The sequence below is a fragment of the Sceloporus occidentalis genome, unplaced genomic scaffold (genome assembly GCF_023333645.1).
Source record: "Sceloporus occidentalis isolate IW3139 unplaced genomic scaffold, rSceOcc1.0.p SCAF_5, whole genome shotgun sequence".
Taxonomy (NCBI): domain Eukaryota; kingdom Metazoa; phylum Chordata; class Lepidosauria; order Squamata; family Phrynosomatidae; genus Sceloporus; species Sceloporus occidentalis.
In genome coordinates this window covers 122,414,901-122,435,619 of record NW_028316985.1, presented here as the reverse complement: position 1 = coordinate 122,435,619, position 20,719 = coordinate 122,414,901, and the positions used below count along the sequence as shown (strand labels likewise).

The 20,719-nt window shown below is 38.5% G+C and overlaps 1 protein-coding gene across 9 annotated transcripts in view; it reads right to left on the bottom strand.

Moving 5' to 3' along the window:
- Nucleotides 1-12,710: 12,710 nt before the first annotated feature.
- The window catches only part of PCM1 (pericentriolar material 1), a 70,503-nt gene continuing 62,494 nt past the window's right edge, over nt 12,711-20,719 (bottom strand). For 6 of the 9 annotated variants that reach the window (XM_089525315.1, XM_089525318.1, XM_089525320.1 and 3 more), the window contains 9 exons: nt 19,609-19,806; nt 18,719-18,778; nt 17,887-18,022; nt 17,492-17,649; nt 16,959-17,031; nt 14,521-14,795; nt 13,787-13,879; nt 13,531-13,654; nt 12,711-12,937 (listed from right to left, as the gene is read on the bottom strand). In XM_089525315.1, the coding sequence (XP_089381441.1) occupies nt 12,912-12,937; nt 13,531-13,654; nt 13,787-13,879; nt 14,521-14,795; nt 16,959-17,031; nt 17,492-17,649; nt 17,887-18,022; nt 18,719-18,778; nt 19,609-19,806 (1,143 nt within the window). In that variant the 3' untranslated portion in view covers nt 12,711-12,911. The remainder of the gene's footprint in view (nt 12,938-13,530; nt 13,655-13,786; nt 13,880-14,520; nt 14,796-16,958; nt 17,032-17,491; nt 17,650-17,886; nt 18,023-18,718; nt 18,779-19,608; nt 19,807-20,719) is intronic. The other 3 variants (XM_089525317.1, XM_089525323.1, XM_089525324.1) reach the window with 1 other exon arrangement.

Genomic DNA, 20,719 nt, shown 5'->3' with positions numbered 1-20,719 from the left:
AACACAATTAAAACACTTCTGACAGACTATTTAAACCCTTCAAAGGAGGAGACCACCATACTCCAAGGCAGCATATTCCACTGTTAAGCAGCTCTTACCATCAGGAAGTTCTTCCTAATATTTAGATGGACTCTCTCTTCCTGCAAGTTGAACCCATTGGTCTGTATCCTAGTCTCTGGAGAGGCGGAGAACAATCATATGAAGATGTTACAACAGTAGAACATTCCCATCTGCTTTAGGGGCATGGTGCTTAGATGACACATGCCCCCAAAGTGGCCAGAAGCTGCACCAAGGGCACGCCAGACTTGTATGAGCTAGCCCTTTTAGGAATGGATTTAATCTGCTCCTGCTGGCTGCCGATTTGAGACTGTGACAGTGGTGCCAAGGTCCCATGGTTCTGGTCTGATTGGGGCCAGGCTGCTCCTTTTGGGCTGTTGACTTTGGCCCTCAGTTAAGTAAAATACTGCCCCATATTGTATTGTTTTGAGCATCACATTGCTCACATACGTTAATGCTATTGTCTAATAGTTACCATAATCCCTGGTTGTCCCCAGCAGACTATTTTGGGTTGGCCCTGATTTCATTCATTTAAGGAAGGAGAAAAGGAGAGAGAAAAGAGTTAGATAAAATGAAACACCTATTTGTTTAAGCATTCTGTTTCACACTGTAGCCAGCCAAGCTGCCTTTAGAAACTCACAAGCAGGGCTTGTTCTTATTACCATTATCTGACATTCAGAAAGGAAGAAACTGTCTCTGTTCATTGGAAATTCATTTCCGTTTAGCTATTGATGGGTTTGAATCAGGATGGGGAACCTATGACCCTCCAAACATTGTTGGACTTTAGCTTTCCTCAGCCCAGAAGACCACAGTTAGGCAAGTAGGCAATCCCATACATATTTTCTTGGAAATAAGCCTTAGTGAACTCAACAGAATTTGCATGTAACACCAATAAGTCCAGTATACAACTAGGTCCTATTGCTCTATAAGCCTCCAGATGCATTTACAGGGCATATTCAGCTATTTCCATTAGTCCTAACTAGCAAACAGTGAGGGTTGATGGGAACTCGAGATTCACATTGGAGTCTACATTTGGAGACCCATAGGAGCCACTCTTGATGGACTGCATCCCAGTTTCCTTATTGTTCTTCCAAAGTGCTTCTACATCTGCTGCATTCTTTAACCACTGCATTCTTTAGCCACTTCAATCTTTTTCTCCTGTCCCTGAACCTGAGAGGAAAGTCCTAGTTAATGAAAAAAATGAATGATGAGGAGTTATAGTTGTAGTAGCTTGGGAAAAATGTTGCACCGGTTAGCCCTCACTGCTCCAGTTCATTAAAGGCGGAGGCAGAGATTTCAGATAAATTTTAATTTAACACAATGCAGTCCTAATGTGCACCTTCAGGCCATTTTTTAAAAATGCATTCCTATAGTTTCTTAGCATCTGCCAAACTACTGTTAGAACTTTTACAGTGTGTTTTTAATATTCTCTCTATCATGATTTCTCCTTAAAGAAGAGAGCACTGAAGTAGCTCTGATGTTCACTGAATTTTATACCTAAAGGATTTTTTAAAATTCCAAAAAAACAGGAAAGGTCCAACATTTTCCTGCAAAGAGCGTGTGTTTGGACACCTACTTTAATTATATCCATTCCCTCTAGAATTTGGGTTGTTGGCATCACGTTCCTCTTTCCTCTCCACACTGCTGCTTCTGGGATCAATGAACATACATATATACATTATTTATCTCAGACTGGTAAATTACAGATAAAATGTATGCATGTACGCATACATATACAGTCACCCCTCCACCTTCATGGAGGTTAGGGGTGCAGGACCCCTGCAACAGTGGAAAAACTGCAAATATCTCTAGATCCCCAAACAAACATGCTACAGACTCCTGTGAACAGCACCAGCCTGTCGCTCTATTTCCCATCTGGTGAGCAGCCTGTCTCAGCCAGGTTTTAAGCCCCATTTCAACCCATTGATCTCCTCAACCCATTCCTGTTCTTTCCAGTCCATCTCCTCTCAACCTCCTGCCCTTTCAAAAGAGCCAGCAAGGTTTTAAACCCCTTTCTACCCTATTGATATTGCATTGCATTCCTGTTCTTCCCAACCCAATCCACCTCCTCTCAACCTCCCATCCTTCCAAAAGAGCCAGCCAGGTTTTAAGCCCCTTTCTAGCCCAGTGATCTCCTGGCTGGCTAAGATAAGAGACTGAGACGAGGAGGAGGAGACAGAGTGGTCAAGCTAAAGCAGCGGCTTCAAATATGTGAATAGTCAAAGTCACCAGTGTCATGCCCTTGAATGTATACAAGTTATTTATTTAAAACCAAGGGTAGGCAAAGTGTTGCCTCCAGATGTTATTGGACTTTAAATCCCATATCAATTGCTATGTTCACTAAGGTTTATGGAGGCCGTAGCCTGACAAGATCCAAAGGACTGCACTTTACCTTTATGTGAATAAGCCTTTATTTCTAAAACACTAGATGACTGTGTCTTGCAATGCATTTTATCTTCTTATTCCTTGTCTCTGAGATTATTCCATCAACATCTCTATTAACAATTTAAGATACTATTTTTTGTTTAAATTATATGTGACATTTTTACGAAGGATCTGCCACACTAAAATGTTTAACATGGTATGTAGTTTCTATGAGCCAAATTACATTTTGGTCATTCATGTGCCCATCAGCATGCTGTCCCTTGTGTGAAGGAGGATGACTTGCTGAATGGTCATTCTTGGATGACTCTAAGCAATCCACATTCATAGGTTTTTCTCCTCATGCCAGCTGATCATGGCAGGAGTCCAAAGTTCCTTTCCATTGAAGACGTTAAATTCTTTCCCTCTCAGATCAGTATGTTTATAAAGCCTTGCCGTGTGTGATCTCCAAGATATATTACTCCTATTTGGGTTGCTGTTGTTTTCTAAAACCCCAGGTTGAAGTGGATTGCTCATGCTGTCCTCCATAAATCCTGGAAATAAAACCTAGAAATAAATGACTGATCATTTACTGTGAGTACCAGCCTCTCATTCTCCGGATGACTACCTGAGTAATCCACACTCATGGGATATAGCCAAGTCCATATTCATGGGATGGGTGTGCTTTTTACTGTCATTAAGTACTGCTTGTAACACAGTCCTTCCAAAGCCACCTGAGCATCTTTATATTTGTCTAACTTGTAGTGCCTAATAAAAGTGGAAGGTTCCTTCCAGCCTGCTGCCTTACAAACTTCTTCCAAAGAAGCAGTCACTTGAAAAGCTCTTCTTGTGGCCATGGATCTAGGTGAATATGCCCACACATTCTTAGACCTCAGAAACTTTAAACAGTCATGATTTAAAATGTATGCTTTAATCCATCTCCCCAACATAATTCTTGAAGCTTTGTTTCGGATACTCTTAGGATGAAAGGAAAGAAATAGGGCTTCAATGTGCTGCACTGGAATTGTTCTCTATGTAAATTCTTAGAGCCCTTCTAACATCTAAGATGTACCACTTCATCTCCAAGTGATGGAATAGATTAAGGCAAAAGGTTGGCAAGTGTATAGGACTATTTTGTCCTTTCATATATATTTTGGAATGAATGCTGGATCCAGAATCAGCATCACTATGCCAGAGGCTAACTCAGACACACTTCTTGCTGAAGTAATTGCTACCAGAAATCCTACTTTCAGAGACAAAATCCCCAGAGAAGCCACTTCTGATGGTGAAAATTGTGGCTTTCTTAATGCATTTAATACTAAATTCAAATGCTATTAAGGGAACCTGTGAATCATAGGAGGAGCACTCAAAAGCAGCCCCTTTCAAAAAGTTCTTTACATAATGGTGATTCAAAGGAGTTTGACCACCAATGCCAAAATAGCCTACAACACCATCACTTGTCTTTTTCAGTTGTTTGTCCTGAGACCTTTTTCTATGCCATCCTGGAGACAGTCTAAAATCATTCCCATTTGAATGTGTTCCATGGAAACCTTATTCTCTGTACATCCCTTCTTGAACGTTTTCCAGGTCATCTTATATATCCTTTAGCAGGATTGCTTCCTTGAATCTAAAATGGCATTCACTACTGAATCAGAATACCCTTGATCTTTTAAATGCTGCCACTCAACACCCAGGAAATCAGTTTTAGCTAACAGGGGTCTGAGCATAATAATGGACCCTGCAATAGTAGATTCAACCTCTGGTAAAGAGGTGGTCTGCCTGATGTGTAGTAGCAATGGGAATCATGGGTGGCATGGTAGGCTGTAATTAACATTATCTATGCCGACTTAATTATATCTTTACCATTACTCTCTGTAGAACTGGTAGAGGAGGAAATGCATATAGCATGCCTTCTGGCCCTGGTGCTGTTGGAGCATCTTGCTACTTGGCATCTATGCTGCCATCTACTGTGGGGGGGGGGGGGGGCTTTTTCATTTTGAATTCTTGCCAGAAGCAAACAAGTCCATCTGGAATGGTCCTGATGAGTTGTTCAGTTACTCAAACACTTATTGGTTTAATTACTATTCTCTTTGGTTGATCCTGTGCCTGCTTAACTAATCTGTTTGAATATTTAATGCTCCCTTCAAATATACCATAGAGATCCAATTTACTGTCCTTGGTTCCCAGGGTAATATTCCTTTCATTTCCCTGGTAAGTACTGGAGAAGCTGAACTTTCCTAGAGTTAGCATACCCTATCACCCTTCATGCTGAATATGGGGTTTTTATAATGAATATCTACCATGGAACAGGACTGGAAATCATGATGACCAGGTACATGTTTTTAGGGATCACAAGGACCAAGGAAGTTGACAGGCACCAATGTCAGGGTCACTTGATGTAGGGCATACTTAGCCTAGACGAGAACAAAGACAAGCACCATGGGTTATGCTAAACATTCTTCCTACCTGCCTATTTTTCATTTCCCATGGAAACAAAATAAAACATTAGTCAAAATGACAGAGACCATACCATGTTCTCCCTCTTTGAAGTTCTGTCCACTTCCCCTGCTTGTCAGAGGTTTGTTTCAGATCACGTCAGTGCATTAACATCTTCATGCTAAAAATCTTGAAGTTTTCTGAAACAGTTTGTCATTCCTTGAGGAAATCATCAAAGCTTTGTCACAGCTTTTGGGTACACAGCACATGCCCTAAGGGTAAGTAAAAGGTATTTAAAAACCCTCTCAATTGCCAATGCTCACTTTTCTGTGTATACCCTTGGATGTTGTCCGAGTTTTCAGTGTTCATCTTTGGATGCTGTCTTGAGTTTCTCTGCGCTTGCTCACAGACCCTTCTTCAGACTAGGTAACTATACCCTCCTCTTAACCCTCAGTTTCCTGCTATACAACTTTTCAACCTTCCTTTCGTGAATCTGATTGCTGAATCAGTTCTTGCCTCTTTGAGTGTTCCTTTGCATATTTCTAAATAAAAACTCATTATTTACTCAGAACTCAAAGACTCTTGTAGATAATACTCATATAAATAGGTGTAAAAAGGCCCCATATTTCACATGCCTCCACAGTCCCATTGTGTGGGAAAGGCAGGATATAAATCCTTGAAATAAATAAAAAATAAATTTTGAGCTAATTATTTCCCCAACATTCAAATGAGACATCTCTAGTTGTTTCTGTCATGCCTGTGGGAGAAGGAGGAGGACTACTAGGTCCAGCGGGCAGCACCAGGCCAGCCAGGTAGATGTCTGTCACCCCAAGGGAGGTTTTGCAGGCACTGGAGGGCTCAGGCAGGTAAGGGATCCTGCCAAGAGAAGGATGCAAGGTGCCTGTGCTGCCCTCGATGTGGGACTGCCGGCCGATCTGGTTGTGGGACTGCCTCCCTCTCCCGTGCCCCACAGTGCAGGTGCCACCAACCTTGGCCCTGCCTGCCAGGCAAGGGATGCCCAGGGAGCAGACGGGGGTGTGTGTGTGTCTGCCAAGGCCTGCCAACTGCATTGTTCTTAACTTCCACCAGAGTTTTTGGCTGTATCACAAAAGCCTTTTAGTACTGATCAGTCTCCCATTCTATGTCTATGGAATCTTTAAAGGCCTCAAGCATTGGTAGTTCAATATTTTTTGGGTTTGGTTTCTTTCAAACCCTAGAAACCCTGTTTTTATCAATGCACTCTTTAACAGAAGGATTGTTATCATGCCGACCCATCCTTTGCTTATCTTCTAAACCCAATGTTGTGATCATTTTCTTTAGAAGACTGCTAAAATCCTGAACCTCAAATAATATTAGAATTTCTTTCTGCATCTATCTCTGCATCTGAAAATTGCTCATCCTCACTATTAATCTGTATGTCATCTGAATCTTCCCTTCACAACTGAAATGTTCCTCCTCTGAATCTGAATTTAAATCCTTTTGTGAACTGTTTCTTGTCCATTTTTAGAGATAGATATTTCCCATGTTCGTCACTCTTGTCAATGTTACCTCACTCTATGTTTGCTTATGAGAGGACTGAATTTGATCATGACTTTCTGAATCCATTGCTACAATTTGTGTATTTGAGTTATGCAGCTGTGCTAAATTAATTAAACCTGCTGCTGCTACCTGCTAGGTAGCCTTGCTTTAAAAAAAAAAGAATTAAATTAATTAAGTTTGAATTCATTTGGTTGAAATTCATTTAATTTAAATTAATATGTTATGCCAATGAATTCAGTTCACCTATGGATCTTTTAAAAACTGACTGTTGCAAATTCATATAAGCCTGAAGGCTTTCTCTTCTTTGTTTTATCCACCATCTCCTTAATCAGAGAATCAGAGAAATGGAAGAGTCTCCAAGGGCCATCACCATGGAATACGCTGACTCAGAGTATGGTAATAATTCCCTGCATCTCAGACATGCCTGTTATACATTTCTTTGATGTTGTTCAGCTATTTGTTCCATTACTGGTTTCTGATAATGATCCTGCTGCTGTGTCTGTTTCTGCGGCTCTGGCCTCTCTGTGTCTAGCGGAATCACAAGTGTAGTCTTAGCCATTGCCATTTGTAAATAGGAGAGGAATTCTCTGAATGGACAGCAGCTTGCCTAAACAGAGCATCTCCATTCTACTTAGAATCCGCCCTCCCAACATGGTGGATTGAAGCATCTGTTGGCAATTTTGCTGCCATTCCAGCATGACTAACTGGGCCCACTTCACTTGGTACCACTTTAAGTTTATTAACTCCCTTATGCTGGTCTTATTTAACCCTTCTTAATCTATTCCTCCTGACTTGATCTTATCTTTTTATCTGCTCTTCTATTTGTTCTGGCTTTTTTAATTGACTTTTGCTGCCAGTCAATTTGCTTCACTATCGCTTGAGGAAATAAAAATCTTTTTTAAATACTGAATCTGGATTTTGATCAGAGACTCTTCAAGAAGTGGCCAACATTAGTGTTATTTTTGTCCATTTCTCGCTCTATGACATGCTTCAATGTAGTCAAAAGAGCAGTTTGAGTTGGTCCTTCATCTGTTTGTTTACAGAGGCCACAAGTTCTGGACTGGAGACATGGATGGGGAATGGGGAATATTTTAATTACAGGAGTCATTCCAAGGCAAAGGACTCTTTCCAAGAATTGATCCCAGATATCCCTCCCCCTCTTTCCCCAGAGACATGCCTTCTTCACACAGCTTCAAGTGTTCACATGGACCCACACACAAAAGACCCCCCCCCCATTGATTCCTCTGCTACCTCTTCTCTTGGTCCATCTGATGAGAGAAAGCAGGAGTAGCAGCACAGATCAAACCCACCAGTCCAGTCCCAGCAAAGCTCACAAAGCTTAAGCAGGGTCCCAAGTGTGAAAGCTTCTTTTTTGCCACCACTTTCCCCCCACCATGTGCTCTAACTCTTGCTCCAGTCAGTCTGTCTGTCCTCAAATGGTGCTGCTCCAAGCCACAGAAGCAATGTCTTATGTCCAAGCCTCTCAAAAACTTCCCAGCCACCACTATTAGTGAAGGACACCTCTAAGGGAGTGAGTTCATGTGGAGAGGTGAAGAACAGGAAACACCGCCACACAAAATGATTAGTGAGCCTAGGCAGTGGTTTTAAGGGACCTTGAAAAGACATTTCATATAACCCTCAACCCCACCATGGCCCTAAAGGCTGCTGGTTCCCCTTGTTTTTCTTGCATATCAATACTTTGACTGAAGCCCCCCTCCTCCCGCCACCCACCTTCCCCCTTACCACCCTTGAATCTTTCCACTGCCCCCAGGAGGGCATGCCACCCATTTTGGGAATCACTGCCTTAGCGATTTTCTCAACTATAATACTTAGCCAGCCTAAGCTTGAACAACTCCCAGAATCCCTTTGCCATCATGCAACCAGCATGCTGGCTGGAGGATGTGGGGAGATAATTCAGAAAAGGACTTTTGCTGAATGTTTATAGATTGCCTTTTATCCAAAATTACATTAAGGTGGCATAGAGAGCCAGTGTGGCAAAGTGGTTTGAGTGTTGGGCTATGACTTTGGAGATCAGGGTTCAATTCCCAGCTTGGCCATGAAACCCACTGTTGGCATGTTTGGCATGTTACATGCTCTCGGCCTCAGGGGAACACAATGGCAAACCTCCTCTGAACAAATCTTGCCAAGAAAACCCTATGATAGATTCACCTCAGGGTTACTATAAGTCAGAAACAACTTGAAGGTACATGACAAACCGTAGTAGCATTCGGTGCTTTCTTGTCACCTGTTGACCTATGATGACCCCATGAATTGTACAGGGCTTTCTTAGGGAAGGGATATTCAAAGGTGATTTGCCATTGCCTTAGAATACAGCCTACAACATTCCCTGGTAGTCTCTCTTTTAAAGTATTAGCAAGTACAATATTTACAATATTAGGTATTATTCAGGCCTGACCCCGCTCAAACGGGATCTCATGCCTTCGGGGTATTTAGAATGTCTATATATAATAAAACTTTGCATCAGCCAAACTCATAGGAGTAATTAGAATGGTTGGGCAAATAAGTTTCATGTCCTGGCGCCAGTTGAATTTCATTCTAAATACATTCTGTATCTGTATTGTGCCAAGATTTATACTTTGGGATTAATTATCTTAATAATTTTGGTATTTCTGATGCATCAGCTCCAAGGAAGACATATGACAAAACCCTGTCTTCAGTTTCATGAAGCAATAAAAAAAAGAACTAAATTTATTTATTAGAAGTAGCCAAGAGCGCTCAGGCATTGTTTGGGTAGATCAAAGGCATCTTTTTCAATGTCATTTCAGTAGGTGTGGCAGAATATAGAGCAAAATGAAGATGTGACGTCCATCAAAGAATCAGTTACCAGCATTTCAAACCCCATTCTAGTTCCTCTGGACTTTGTTGTTGTGTGTCTTTAAGTTGTATCTGATTTGACAAACCTATTGTGGAGTTTCCTTGGCAAGATGTGTTTAGAAGGTTTTTTGTTTTTGCCTTCCTCTGAAACTGGGATAGACTTGCCCGAGGTCACCCAGTGAGTTTTCATGGGCAAGTGGGGATTTGGACCCTGTTCTCCAGAGCTGTAGTCTAATGCTCAAACCACTACACCATGCTGGGGGCGCATTAATTCCAAATGTCAAATAAGCCTGCCTAGGGCTTGAGCATGAATTAGACCTGTGATCTTTAAGCATGATTCACCATTATGGAAAGTCAAGATGGGTTTCAATGATGTGATTGGATATGAAAATGATTGCTTTTGTTATGTCAAGATGGCAGACTGCAACACATGCGCACTGAGTATAGTCTCTCTCCCTATTTAAAATCCCCACAAATTACTACTGGCCATACATTCAAAGGGACATGGTGGCTCAGCAGTTAAAATGCTTACTCTGACAATCCCAAGGTCAGCAGTTCAAGACCCAAGTGCCACATGACGGGGTGAGATCCAGTCACTAGTCCCAGCTTCTCCCAACCTAGCAGTAAGCCTGAGGGCAGGGAACTGTCTGATTAAAAATATTAATTGTAAGCCGCCCTGAGAGCCATTAGGGCTGAAGGGCGGGATATAAATACCTAAATAAATAAATAAACGCATGTAAATAGTGCAAGTAGATAAATATGTACCACTTTGATGGAAAGGTAACAGCATTCCATGCACCTCAGTGTTAATCATGCTGGCCACATGACCATAGAGTCGTCTCTCATAATTCTGGCTCCCCAGCTTAGTAACAGATGAGCACAACTAATAGTTTCTAATATTCAATTTGAAGCAAATTTTGCCCAGCTACAGGGATTTCTGAATTAGAAGTATTATCTAGATCCATTTCAATCTGGTTTCTGGCTTGGCAATGGGCACCTTGGTGGATGATCTATGCTTAGAACTGGGCAGGAGGACTGTGACCCTGTTGGTTCTGCTGGATCTCTTGGCTGCTGTCAATGTCAATGACATCAACTATGGTTTACTTCTAGAATACCTTGTCGGGATGGGACTTGGAGGCATTGTTTTACAGTGGTTACATTCCTTTCTGGAGGGGGAAATGCAGGTGATGATACTGGGAGACCCGTTTGACTCCTTGTCCATTGTTCCGTGGGGGCTTCCAGTGTTCTGTTTTGTGCCCCATGCTATTTAACAAATATATGAAACCACATGTAGATGTCCAGAATTTTGGGTTCCAATACCATCAGGATGTGAATGACACTCAGCTATATCACTCCCACCTCAATCCAAGTAAGATGTCTTGGTTCTAAACCTGTGCTTATCATCAGTAGTGGATGGATGAAGTGGAAGGTCAATCCAGACAAGACCAAGTTATTTCTGGCCAGTTAAAGGACAGATCTGGAACAGGGATTTAGTTGGTGCTCGATGCAGCTACACTCCCCTTGGAAACACAGGTTCACAGCTTGAGGTGTATTCCTGGATTCAACCCTGAGCCTTAAGTCCAGGTTTCAGCATTGCTCAGGACTCTCTCAGTTAAGTTTTAAGCTCCAGCTGTGCCTGTTCCTTCAGACGTCAGATGTGGCCATGGTAACACATCTCTTAGTTAAATCCTTTTTGAATTGCTATAACATGCTAAATAGAACTGCCTTTGAAGAGTGTTCAGAAACTTCAAGTGATGCAGAGAGCTGCAGCCAGATTGTGAACAAGGACTGCTACAGGCAGCACACAACTCCCTTGTTGCAACAGCTCCAGCTTTATACCTAAGAAGGTCAGCATTCATAGGAGAATAATTCCTTTTTGACAGTCCTTGTGGTAGATCTGTCCCTTGTGTGGCTTAAGGGCAAAGCTGTGCCAAATTGTTGGCTCAAAGGCTACAATTCACACTGGTACATAAGCCAGTAAGTTCCCCAAACTAGCAAAAGGGCAATGTAGAAACTGTCTATATGAAACTAACTGATACAATACATTCAAGTGAATTTGCCTTGGAGATGTATGGACAATAGGGAAACCTACTGTCCAGTTCCTCTCGTCAGCTCCCAGGGTGAGATGGGAGTTGCTGCCCAACATTTCTGGGCAGTCAAGTTAGGGAAATCTACTGTCTACTTTAACCAAGCAACACACACACACACAAAGCAAACTGAAGGGACATGGCACGTATTGCCCCATAAAGATACTTCATATCAGATTACCAGAGAATAAAAATGGATAATGGAGTTACAAAACTCTACAATAGGTTAAATGTCCATTCATTCACATCTGTCAGGTATTTTTGCATAATTTTTGAAGTGATACCTATGAACTTCTATCATTAGGGCAAATGACACAGCTGCTGCAATGAAGGGTTTAACTGTTTGCACATATTATTTGAACAATACTCCATCCTTCCTCTTAAGAGCTCAGGGCCAGATCTCATGCTCTCTGAGCAATCAATTCCCAGAAATGTGTTCAAGGACAGATTTTTAGCAGATATAATATTTGTAAAAATCAGTAGTACTTTTTCATGGCAGTCTGACGTTTTTACATTGCTTATAGGTCTTCTGGTTTGCTATTATTTTGGCCCATGATTGTACAGTTCAAATTATTATAACTTCTGTATTAATTCAGTCTCAAACAACACGTGAAAAGGCATGTATTTTCACAGGTTATTCCTTCTCCACTCAATAGGTAATGCACATTAAATATGAGTATAATTTAATATTGCAATTTGTTTGTTTGTTTGTTTGGGAAGGGGGAGGAAATCAAACTGTTTATACATGTCAAATTCTGAACTGTGACAAAGGCAAAACCTTGTCTTAAACACAGGGAGATTCAAAAAGAATGGTGCAAAAGTAAAGCTGTTATTATTTGGTTTTGTCCCATTTATGCTGATTCACACTATATTTTCTAGACTGTTTGATTGGAAATCTGAGGTCACTTCAATACAGCTATGAATAGAAAGAAAATAGACACTAGTTCTTCTTCTGCATACAAAAGAGTTTGGCCAAGAATTCACACTGTGTTATGATAGGCTAACACCATACAGTACATATTCTTCTCCTAATGAGAAGTGGGAGGGTGGGAGGAACAACATTGGATTTTGAATCAATTATTTCAAATGGAGCTTTAGCCTGAGGTATAAAATAGAGATTTCCAAGACTGGAAGACACCATATGCATAAAGGAGAGCACCTATGCATCCAACACATTATTTAGAAAGCCACAGTATTCCTGTGAAAACAAATGCTACACTTCACCTAATTAAAGTAAAAAAAAAATTCAATACTATGGGTTTCCTTGAATTTATAAAACTTGACTCTTCATATAGCATAATTCAAAACACACCTATGTACAAGTCAACTTTTATTTAAAACTACATTTTAAAATTGCTAAAGTCACAATCAAATAAAAAAGACAAGACACCAAAGAACTGTGCAGCCAGACTGAAAGCTCAGTTTTAGCCGTTTAAAGAGTTTTATGGGCCAAAGTTAGTGTGCCTATTCTAAAAGGCAGTGTATGAAAAACTAATTTACATTTTTATACAGATTACAACACATGAAGTTTAGTTGCAAATTACTATACGCATTTGTAATTTAATTAGGGCAAGAAGTTGCTCTTGAAATTATTTTTCATGCACTTTGGGCTCCAACAGTTTCTGGAAAAAGAACAGAACATATTAATTGTTTAGCAATGATAAGAAATATATTTGTCTTTAAAATAATTTGGCCAAAGATTCCATCTAATTTTTACAGACTCTAGGCAGCAATGACATGACTGGTTCAGGGCCATACATGTAACCTGACATACATGGAGCTCTTGGTCACCCTTTCCCATATATTTAAATACAGGTAGAAAACATCTGTATGCGAAGAACTACAAACATATGTTGCTTCCACTGAAATAAATGGGAAAGCATCTGTGGGTGCATTCATGATCCTGCATCTACCAGGCAATAGTAGGGAATGAAATGGGAATAATACATGTGTACCACATTGGCTTTCATCTGCATGGCTAAATCAGTTCACTGAATCACAAATCCAACAAACTAAAATTAGTAAAATATTGACGTCAACAATCCTCTTGTTCCAATTAACACTCAAAATGTTAAGCGTTCAGATAATAAAAGGAAGTGGCCAGATCTTGTTCTCAATGTTTCCATGTTCACTAGAATATACAACCTGGATTAAGTAAACTAGCTGAGTCAAATTTGGTAGAACAGACATAAGTAAGGAGATTAAAGAACCTCACCAGGTTCTTTCAGGATTTGAGGATCTCCTGCTAATTCTTCATCATGACTTGCTGCACCAACTAGTATTTCTGAAGTGATACTGTTGGTCTGAGCCTCTGCCACCATTTTTTTCATGAGATCTTCCTGTAAATGGATAAATTTAGACTAGTTATCACAATTGAAAATTCTTAAAACCACTTCCTATGTATGATACTTTTAAAAATAAAATATTTTGCTCTGTACATTTTCAATCATACTAATTTTCAAGCAATGTACCTCAGAATAGACTGCAAGTTTAAGAGGCACATCTTCAACTTTCACAAAGTCATCTTCATCAGATTTCTGACTGATGTTTCCAGAACCTGTTTCCTGTTGACAAAATATGTTTTAAGACTAGGTTCTCATAGATTAACATAGCCAATACTGAGCACTTGTAATATGTATTGATTTTGATGGGAGAGCTGGGATACAAATCACTAAAATTTAAAGGACCTGCCAAATGATGTAATTTAGACCATACTTAACATTATTAATTTTGAAAGTACAATGTCCCAAATGGAAAGTCTCCTCTCCTGAGAACACATAAAGGCAATGGTCTGGGGAAAAGATCTTGCTCAGACAGAAGTGAATGAAGACAGCAGCTGCTGTGGAAGTATGGCTTTTGAACAAAATGGGGAAAAATATTTAGGTTTCCATTACATTCTAGTTAGGAAGAGAACTTAGGAAAAAGCTTCCAATAGAACCAAAGTCTTAAGAGGGGCACACTAAGCAAAACAGATCTGCAAAACCAATTGAACTAAACACTGACCAGGTTCCAATCACACTTTATTATTATTATTATTATTATTATTAATTATTTATTTATTTATTTATTTATTTATTTATTTATTTATTTATTTATAAAGCACTGTAAATTTACACAGCGCTGTACATACAATCTTTTTAATTAGAGGGTTCCTGCACAATTTCAGAAATTTAGTATTTAAAGGAAGATGAACAACTAACTGTACCTCGTCTGTAGCAATACGTACATATTCATTCACCAGTACAGGAGACTCTGTATCAGGACTGCCAACCACAGAGCTTTCAGGAGTTCCTGATGAAGATTTGGTTTCTCCAGAGACAGTGCCTAACATACGACTTTCATTTTCTGCTAACGATGAGTCTTGTTCTTCCGTTACTATAGTGCTTGGATTAAGATCCTCAGAACTATTAACAGCTAAGGGCTGTTTATCTTCCATTATATTAAGATATTGAGGCACAAAAGCAGTCAAATCCTGATCACCTAAAAATAGACAACAGAAGTTTACTACAAGCCTGCACAGGTACTTGGGGTGTTTGGGATTACTTGGAACAAGTACAGGACAGACCAAGTAATACTAACACAGTAGTTCTGAAGTGGAAAAGACACTTCAGAAGGCCTGATGAAGAGTCACCACTGTTTAAAAATAGCATGCTAAATTGAAACATTGGTATTTACTGTGAGGGGTCATTATTGGATGCGAGGAGGAGCAATCCACAAACCAATAGGTTATTCCCCACACAGCAGCTGGATAGGCAAGAATCTAAATTCTTTTTCAGTTACATCTATTTGCTCCCTTCCTTTTCCCATCAGTTTCCCTCTATAGTCTTGCCACAATGACCTAACCTAACAATGTAAAATTAACAACTATACTACTTTTTTTGTGCAGCCACTCACTGGATGGGGTTTCCTAATGTTTCCATTTTGAACCTCAAATATTTTACAAAGTTGTTCAAGAATTTTTAATCAACTACAAGGCAGTACCAACTCATTTGCTCTTCAAAACTATGAAAAAGATGGAATAAACCTCTGAATCTGATTCTGACATATCTGTTCTATAGCTGCAATTTGGTTTTTTTCCCTTTGTTTTTACCTGGAACCATCACAGCATTTGCTTCCCAATCTCGTCAACTACTACCTTACTCTTTTTAGGATCAATCTCCATTTTTCTCTTATTTCTAACTAATTAGCAATGCCTTTGATTAAGCTAAGAGAGTGTGCGTCCAGCTGGCAAGGAATGACATAAAAAACTGATGGGCAAGGGGAGGGACCAAACAGATGGAAAAGAATTTAGACTCCTGCCTATCCAGCTGATGAGTGGTTTATAGATTGCTCCTCCTTGCCCATCCAGAGAAAGCTCAGATAAGCAAAACATCTTATACACTGTTATCCTAAATGTATCTATCCAAAAATAAAGCACCCTAATTTCAATTGAGTTTACGGCCAGATAAATGGTCATATGATTACAACATTAAGCCACCAATTGTGTGTGCTCCACTAAAAACTTGCAACAAAGGCAGTAGTCCTTGGACAATCTGTATATAAATAAAGTATTTTACACAACATGTATCTGGCCAGGATAGGTGGTGAGCCATTTTTGGAAGGCTATATCTTAGTCAGGTAATCCAAACCCAAATTATTTGATCATAATAAAAAATTAAGTCGTTTTACTCCATCTTCCACAGTTAGTGATTATAGTATTAATCATCTTACATTTTAAAGGCATTGCCCAAGTGTTGATCATGTGAATCATAGAATCATAGAATCGTAGAGTTGGAAGAGACCGCAAGGACCATTCAGTCCAACCCCATTCTGCCATGCAGGAAATCTTAATCAAAGATACCTGACAGATGGCCATCCAGCCTCTGCTTAAAGACCTCCAAAGAAAGAGACTCCAGTACACTCCGAGGGAGTGTGTTCCACTGTCAAACAGCCCTTACTGTCAGGAAGTTCTTCCTAATGTTGAGGTGGAATCTCTTTTCCTGTAGCTTGGATCCATTGTTCCTGGTCCTGTTATCTCGAGCAGCAGAAAACAAGCTTGCTCCCTCCTCAATATGACAGCCCTTCAAATATTTAAACAGGGCTATCATATCACCTCTTAACCTTCTTTTCTCCAGGTTAAACACCCCCAGCTCCCTAAGTCATTCCTCATAGGACATGGTTTCCAGACCCTTCATCATTTTAGTCACCCTCCTTTGGACACGCTCCAGTTTCTCAATGTCCTTTTTTAATTGTGGTGTCCTGAACTGAACAATGCTTATGTTTTCAAGTTTTAATTAAATGCTAAATAGTTTAGAAAAAAAATAGTTACATCTAACAAGATTTGAGAAAACAGAGATATGAACTGAGTAATTTATGGTGTTTATCAGCATAAAGTATTAATTAAAATCATCTCAAGAACAGCAACTTCTATACTAGGTCAAACAGAAACTAACTTGCTAGTTAGAACCGTCTAAAGAAATAGTTTTCAAATTAGTACAATCCTGTATTTAGAGGACAAGACATTGTAACTATAACAGCTCTGGAAAACATATCTGACAATTACAATACAACTTTGAGTATATCCACAAACTTTCCTTTGTTCTTTATATAATAAACAATACACCGAAAATCAGTCTATTCTTTAAAAAAAATGCATTATGCTACCTTTAACCACAGTTTCTTGCTCAGAAGGTACAATCTGGCAATCATTTGAATTTTCAGATTTGGGTTCTGAAACCTGGAAAGAAATTATTTAAACCAATCAAAACAGTAAAAGTATACAAATTTCTACTAAATTTTAATTTTATTATGCAGATAGTGCTATGATGCTTTCTGCATGAAGAATAGCTAAGTTATCCGGTCAATACAAATCAAAATATCTAGAATAAAAAACACTATTAACATTAGTTATCCAACAATGTCGACTTTAGTAACAAAATGTATGCAGTTGCATCCGACCTTTGTTTCTTATATATTATCTTAATACTGATTAATAAAGACATTCCCTTCTCCTGTCATCATAGTTTGAAAAACTAGTCTTACAAAGCTTGTTTACCCATTTCAGATTTTAGAGGCACTTTTATCACCTTTCTCCAGGTCTAGAAGCATTATGCAGACCAACTCATTTAACAAATCTTTCCAAGCCACTGTCAGCCCCAAAGAACCAATATTCTCCAATGTTGTCATTCTGTCAATACCTGCTCCTGTTCATTTTCAGCTGTAGTTTCATTGTTTGCTTGGAGGGAAGTCTGGACATCTACAGGCCCTTCTTCAAATTCATCTATTTCTTCATCTTCATTTTCATCTTCTCCACTTCCATAATTAGTAAGAGCCTGGGTTTCTGCTTTAGACAAGCCTGAGGTAAGTGAAATAGATTTTAAATGCAAATAAAGCAGTGTGTATGTATTGGTCGATAAAACCAGCTATCACACCAGAAAGCAAAATTAATTAGTGCATTTGTATTTATTATTGAATACATTTCCTAATCTGTAAATTATTAATTATTAATCTCATTCTAATGAAATAAATATGGAAAGTTATGACAGAAACTTTACTGCATCAAGCTGCAATCAAAGCAATGAAAACTACTTACTTATGGACACTGGACAACTTTCATTATCTTCTTCTTCCTGGTCTGAAGCATCTGATCTTATACTTCTTGGCACTCCTCTATTATTGAATATTGCTGATTCATGAGCTTGCTTAATAGTTTCAGTTTCATTTTTGTCCTAGACATAACAAAAACATATTCTATGTACATTTTGTCTTCTGTGAATGAATCATGAAATGTACATTCTACAGCACTGTTAGAGCCTATCTATTTTGTTATAACTGTATTTGTCTATAGACATAATTTAGAACTTCATTAAGGCTGCGGTAGGGGGGGGGGGGCTAACAAACAATTGGAATATGAATGAAAACACCTAAACTGTTTTCATTTGGAAGATGCTTCCCAACAACTTATTGCCCAAAAGGGATCTTGTTGACTGCTGTTAGGAACAAAATAAAGTCCAGTTTCCTTGATGCTTCACTTGACTCTCCTTTTAAAAGGAAGAAAAATAAGAGAATCAGTTTCTGCTCATTGTGCATAATGCACTGAGTGGGTAAAGATTGTACGCCATAGGCAGGCTTTTATATTCTTGATTTTACTTGGTTTTATAAATAAAGTTAATAATAATAATAATAATAATAATAATAATGGCTTTAATATTTCTGGTGGAATACAATACAATTTATTACAATTTATTACATATCCTGCTGAATTACTTTCCAAGCCTTACTATCATGCATTAGGGAAAAAGTGTTTCCTTAACATTAAAATGATCACTTCTGAACAAATTGCTATTCATTATGTTTTAAATTACCTTTTGTTGCAAATCTATTAAAATATAGGGTCTTTATTTTCTCCATAAAGGAAAACTTACTTTATCTTCATCAATATCTTCCGTAGATGAACAAGCTCCTCCTTCCAGTGCTCTTTTAGCCTAGACAGCAAAATAGAAAAAGATGTGTTTCAATACAAAATCAAGTATACAATCAGCTGCTAGATAAGCCAGAGATAATAAAGAAATCAATTTGATTTCTAGTAATGGGAGATCAGCCCTTGTTTCTTTATGTTGTTCATATGCTGCTTCTTTGGAGGTCTTTAAACAGAGGCTGAATGGCCATCTGTCAGGTGTGCTCTGATTGTGAGTTCCTACATGGCAGGGGGTTGGACTGGATGGCCCTTGAGGTTTCTTCCAACTGATGATAAAGAACAAAGAGACACGAGTGTTCCCAAAACCCAAGGACAACAAATTTCTGAAAACTATATATATTCCCATGCTCTTAAAGTATCAGTTGAAAACATCCCTCAGTAAGCAGAATGTAAACAAAGGTGTAGGTCTAATTTTAAAGTATTCAACGTGATTAGCTTTCTCCAGCTTTCTGCCTTCTCAGTGTTTTTGATTACAACTCCCATCAGCCACATCATGGGAAAAGGTCAGGGATTATGGACGTTTTAATCCATAAACTGGAAGAAAAGATGAGCTAGAATGGACCAATTTTGTCCTTCATAGTAAATACGAAAGAAGAAATAATATCCATGCAGTGGATTGCTCAATCAAAATTTACACATCAACTCAGAGTAGCAATAGCAGCTTCATTTAGGCAAGTTACAAATTCTACTGTGAAATCAGCAGAGCTGGACAAATCAGCAGAGCTGTCTTTTTTTTAAAAAAGTATTTAAAATGATACAAAATACACTTTAGTCCACTCTAATTTAAATTTGAATATATTTAAAGTGTATATATAATATTTAAAGTATGATATTAACCTCCTTGGCATAAGATTGCATTGTTCCATCTGCTTCAATTTTCCTTTTACATCTTTGCTTTACAGTAAGGCTATTGTTATCCAGATCTTGCATGAGTTTGAAGAAGGCTAGTTCATTGAATAAGACTTCAGAAATCTCTACAAGAAGGTCCTCCCCACAGTCCTTTAGTTTCTTACCAGCAAATTTTGCCAGTGAATCCTGTGAAAAAAAAAGTTTTATTACTTTAGTTGTCACCTATCTCCCAAATAATTAAGGTTGGCATACATAGGGTTTATATAATTGTACTCACAACCATATTAATTAAATGACTTGCTTAAGGTCATATAGTGAGTATTGTGGTCAAGTATTATTATTATTATTATTAACCTTTATTTATGAAGCGCTGTAAATTTACACAGCGCTGTACATGCAATCAGTATGATACTAAACTTGGATCTTTTCCAGTTCACGTCTAACACTCTCTTCACTAATACCATATACACTCTCATAAACCCAAGAGTGATTAACATCCAAACATGGATTATAACAAAAAGGATTAGGAAGCCAACTTTTCAAAAGTCTAAAGAAGAAATAGAGAAGACATACTAATCATGAAAATATCCTATATAAGTCTTATTGACATTCTCTCTTGTAGTTCTAATTTATTTTATATCAGAATATAAAACTATATTCAGAACTAATAAAACTAGGACAATTTTAAAAAAGAAAATGTATTTGCATTCACTGAGATGGTATTCCAAATGATACATTAAAAGGAAACATATTTAAAATGCTTGACATCATCATACTTCAAGGCTGAACAGGACATCTTGAAGTCAGGTATCTGCTACAAATTATACTTACAAGAATGAATAAAACAATTTATACAAATATTTAGGCTGTAGCAATTTTCCTATTAATTTTAAAAGTTAATTATAGTTTAGAAAGATCCTTGCTTTAATTTGGTAGTTTTTATTCTGTGCAAACAGACTCACTGATGTGATAAAACTATATATCACCACAGAATTGAAAATCTACATTAAAATAACAAAGTCCTGGCTTTACCATAACTACTGTTGTTGTGTCTTCAAGTCATTTCTGAATTATGGTGACCCCAAGACAACCCCATCAT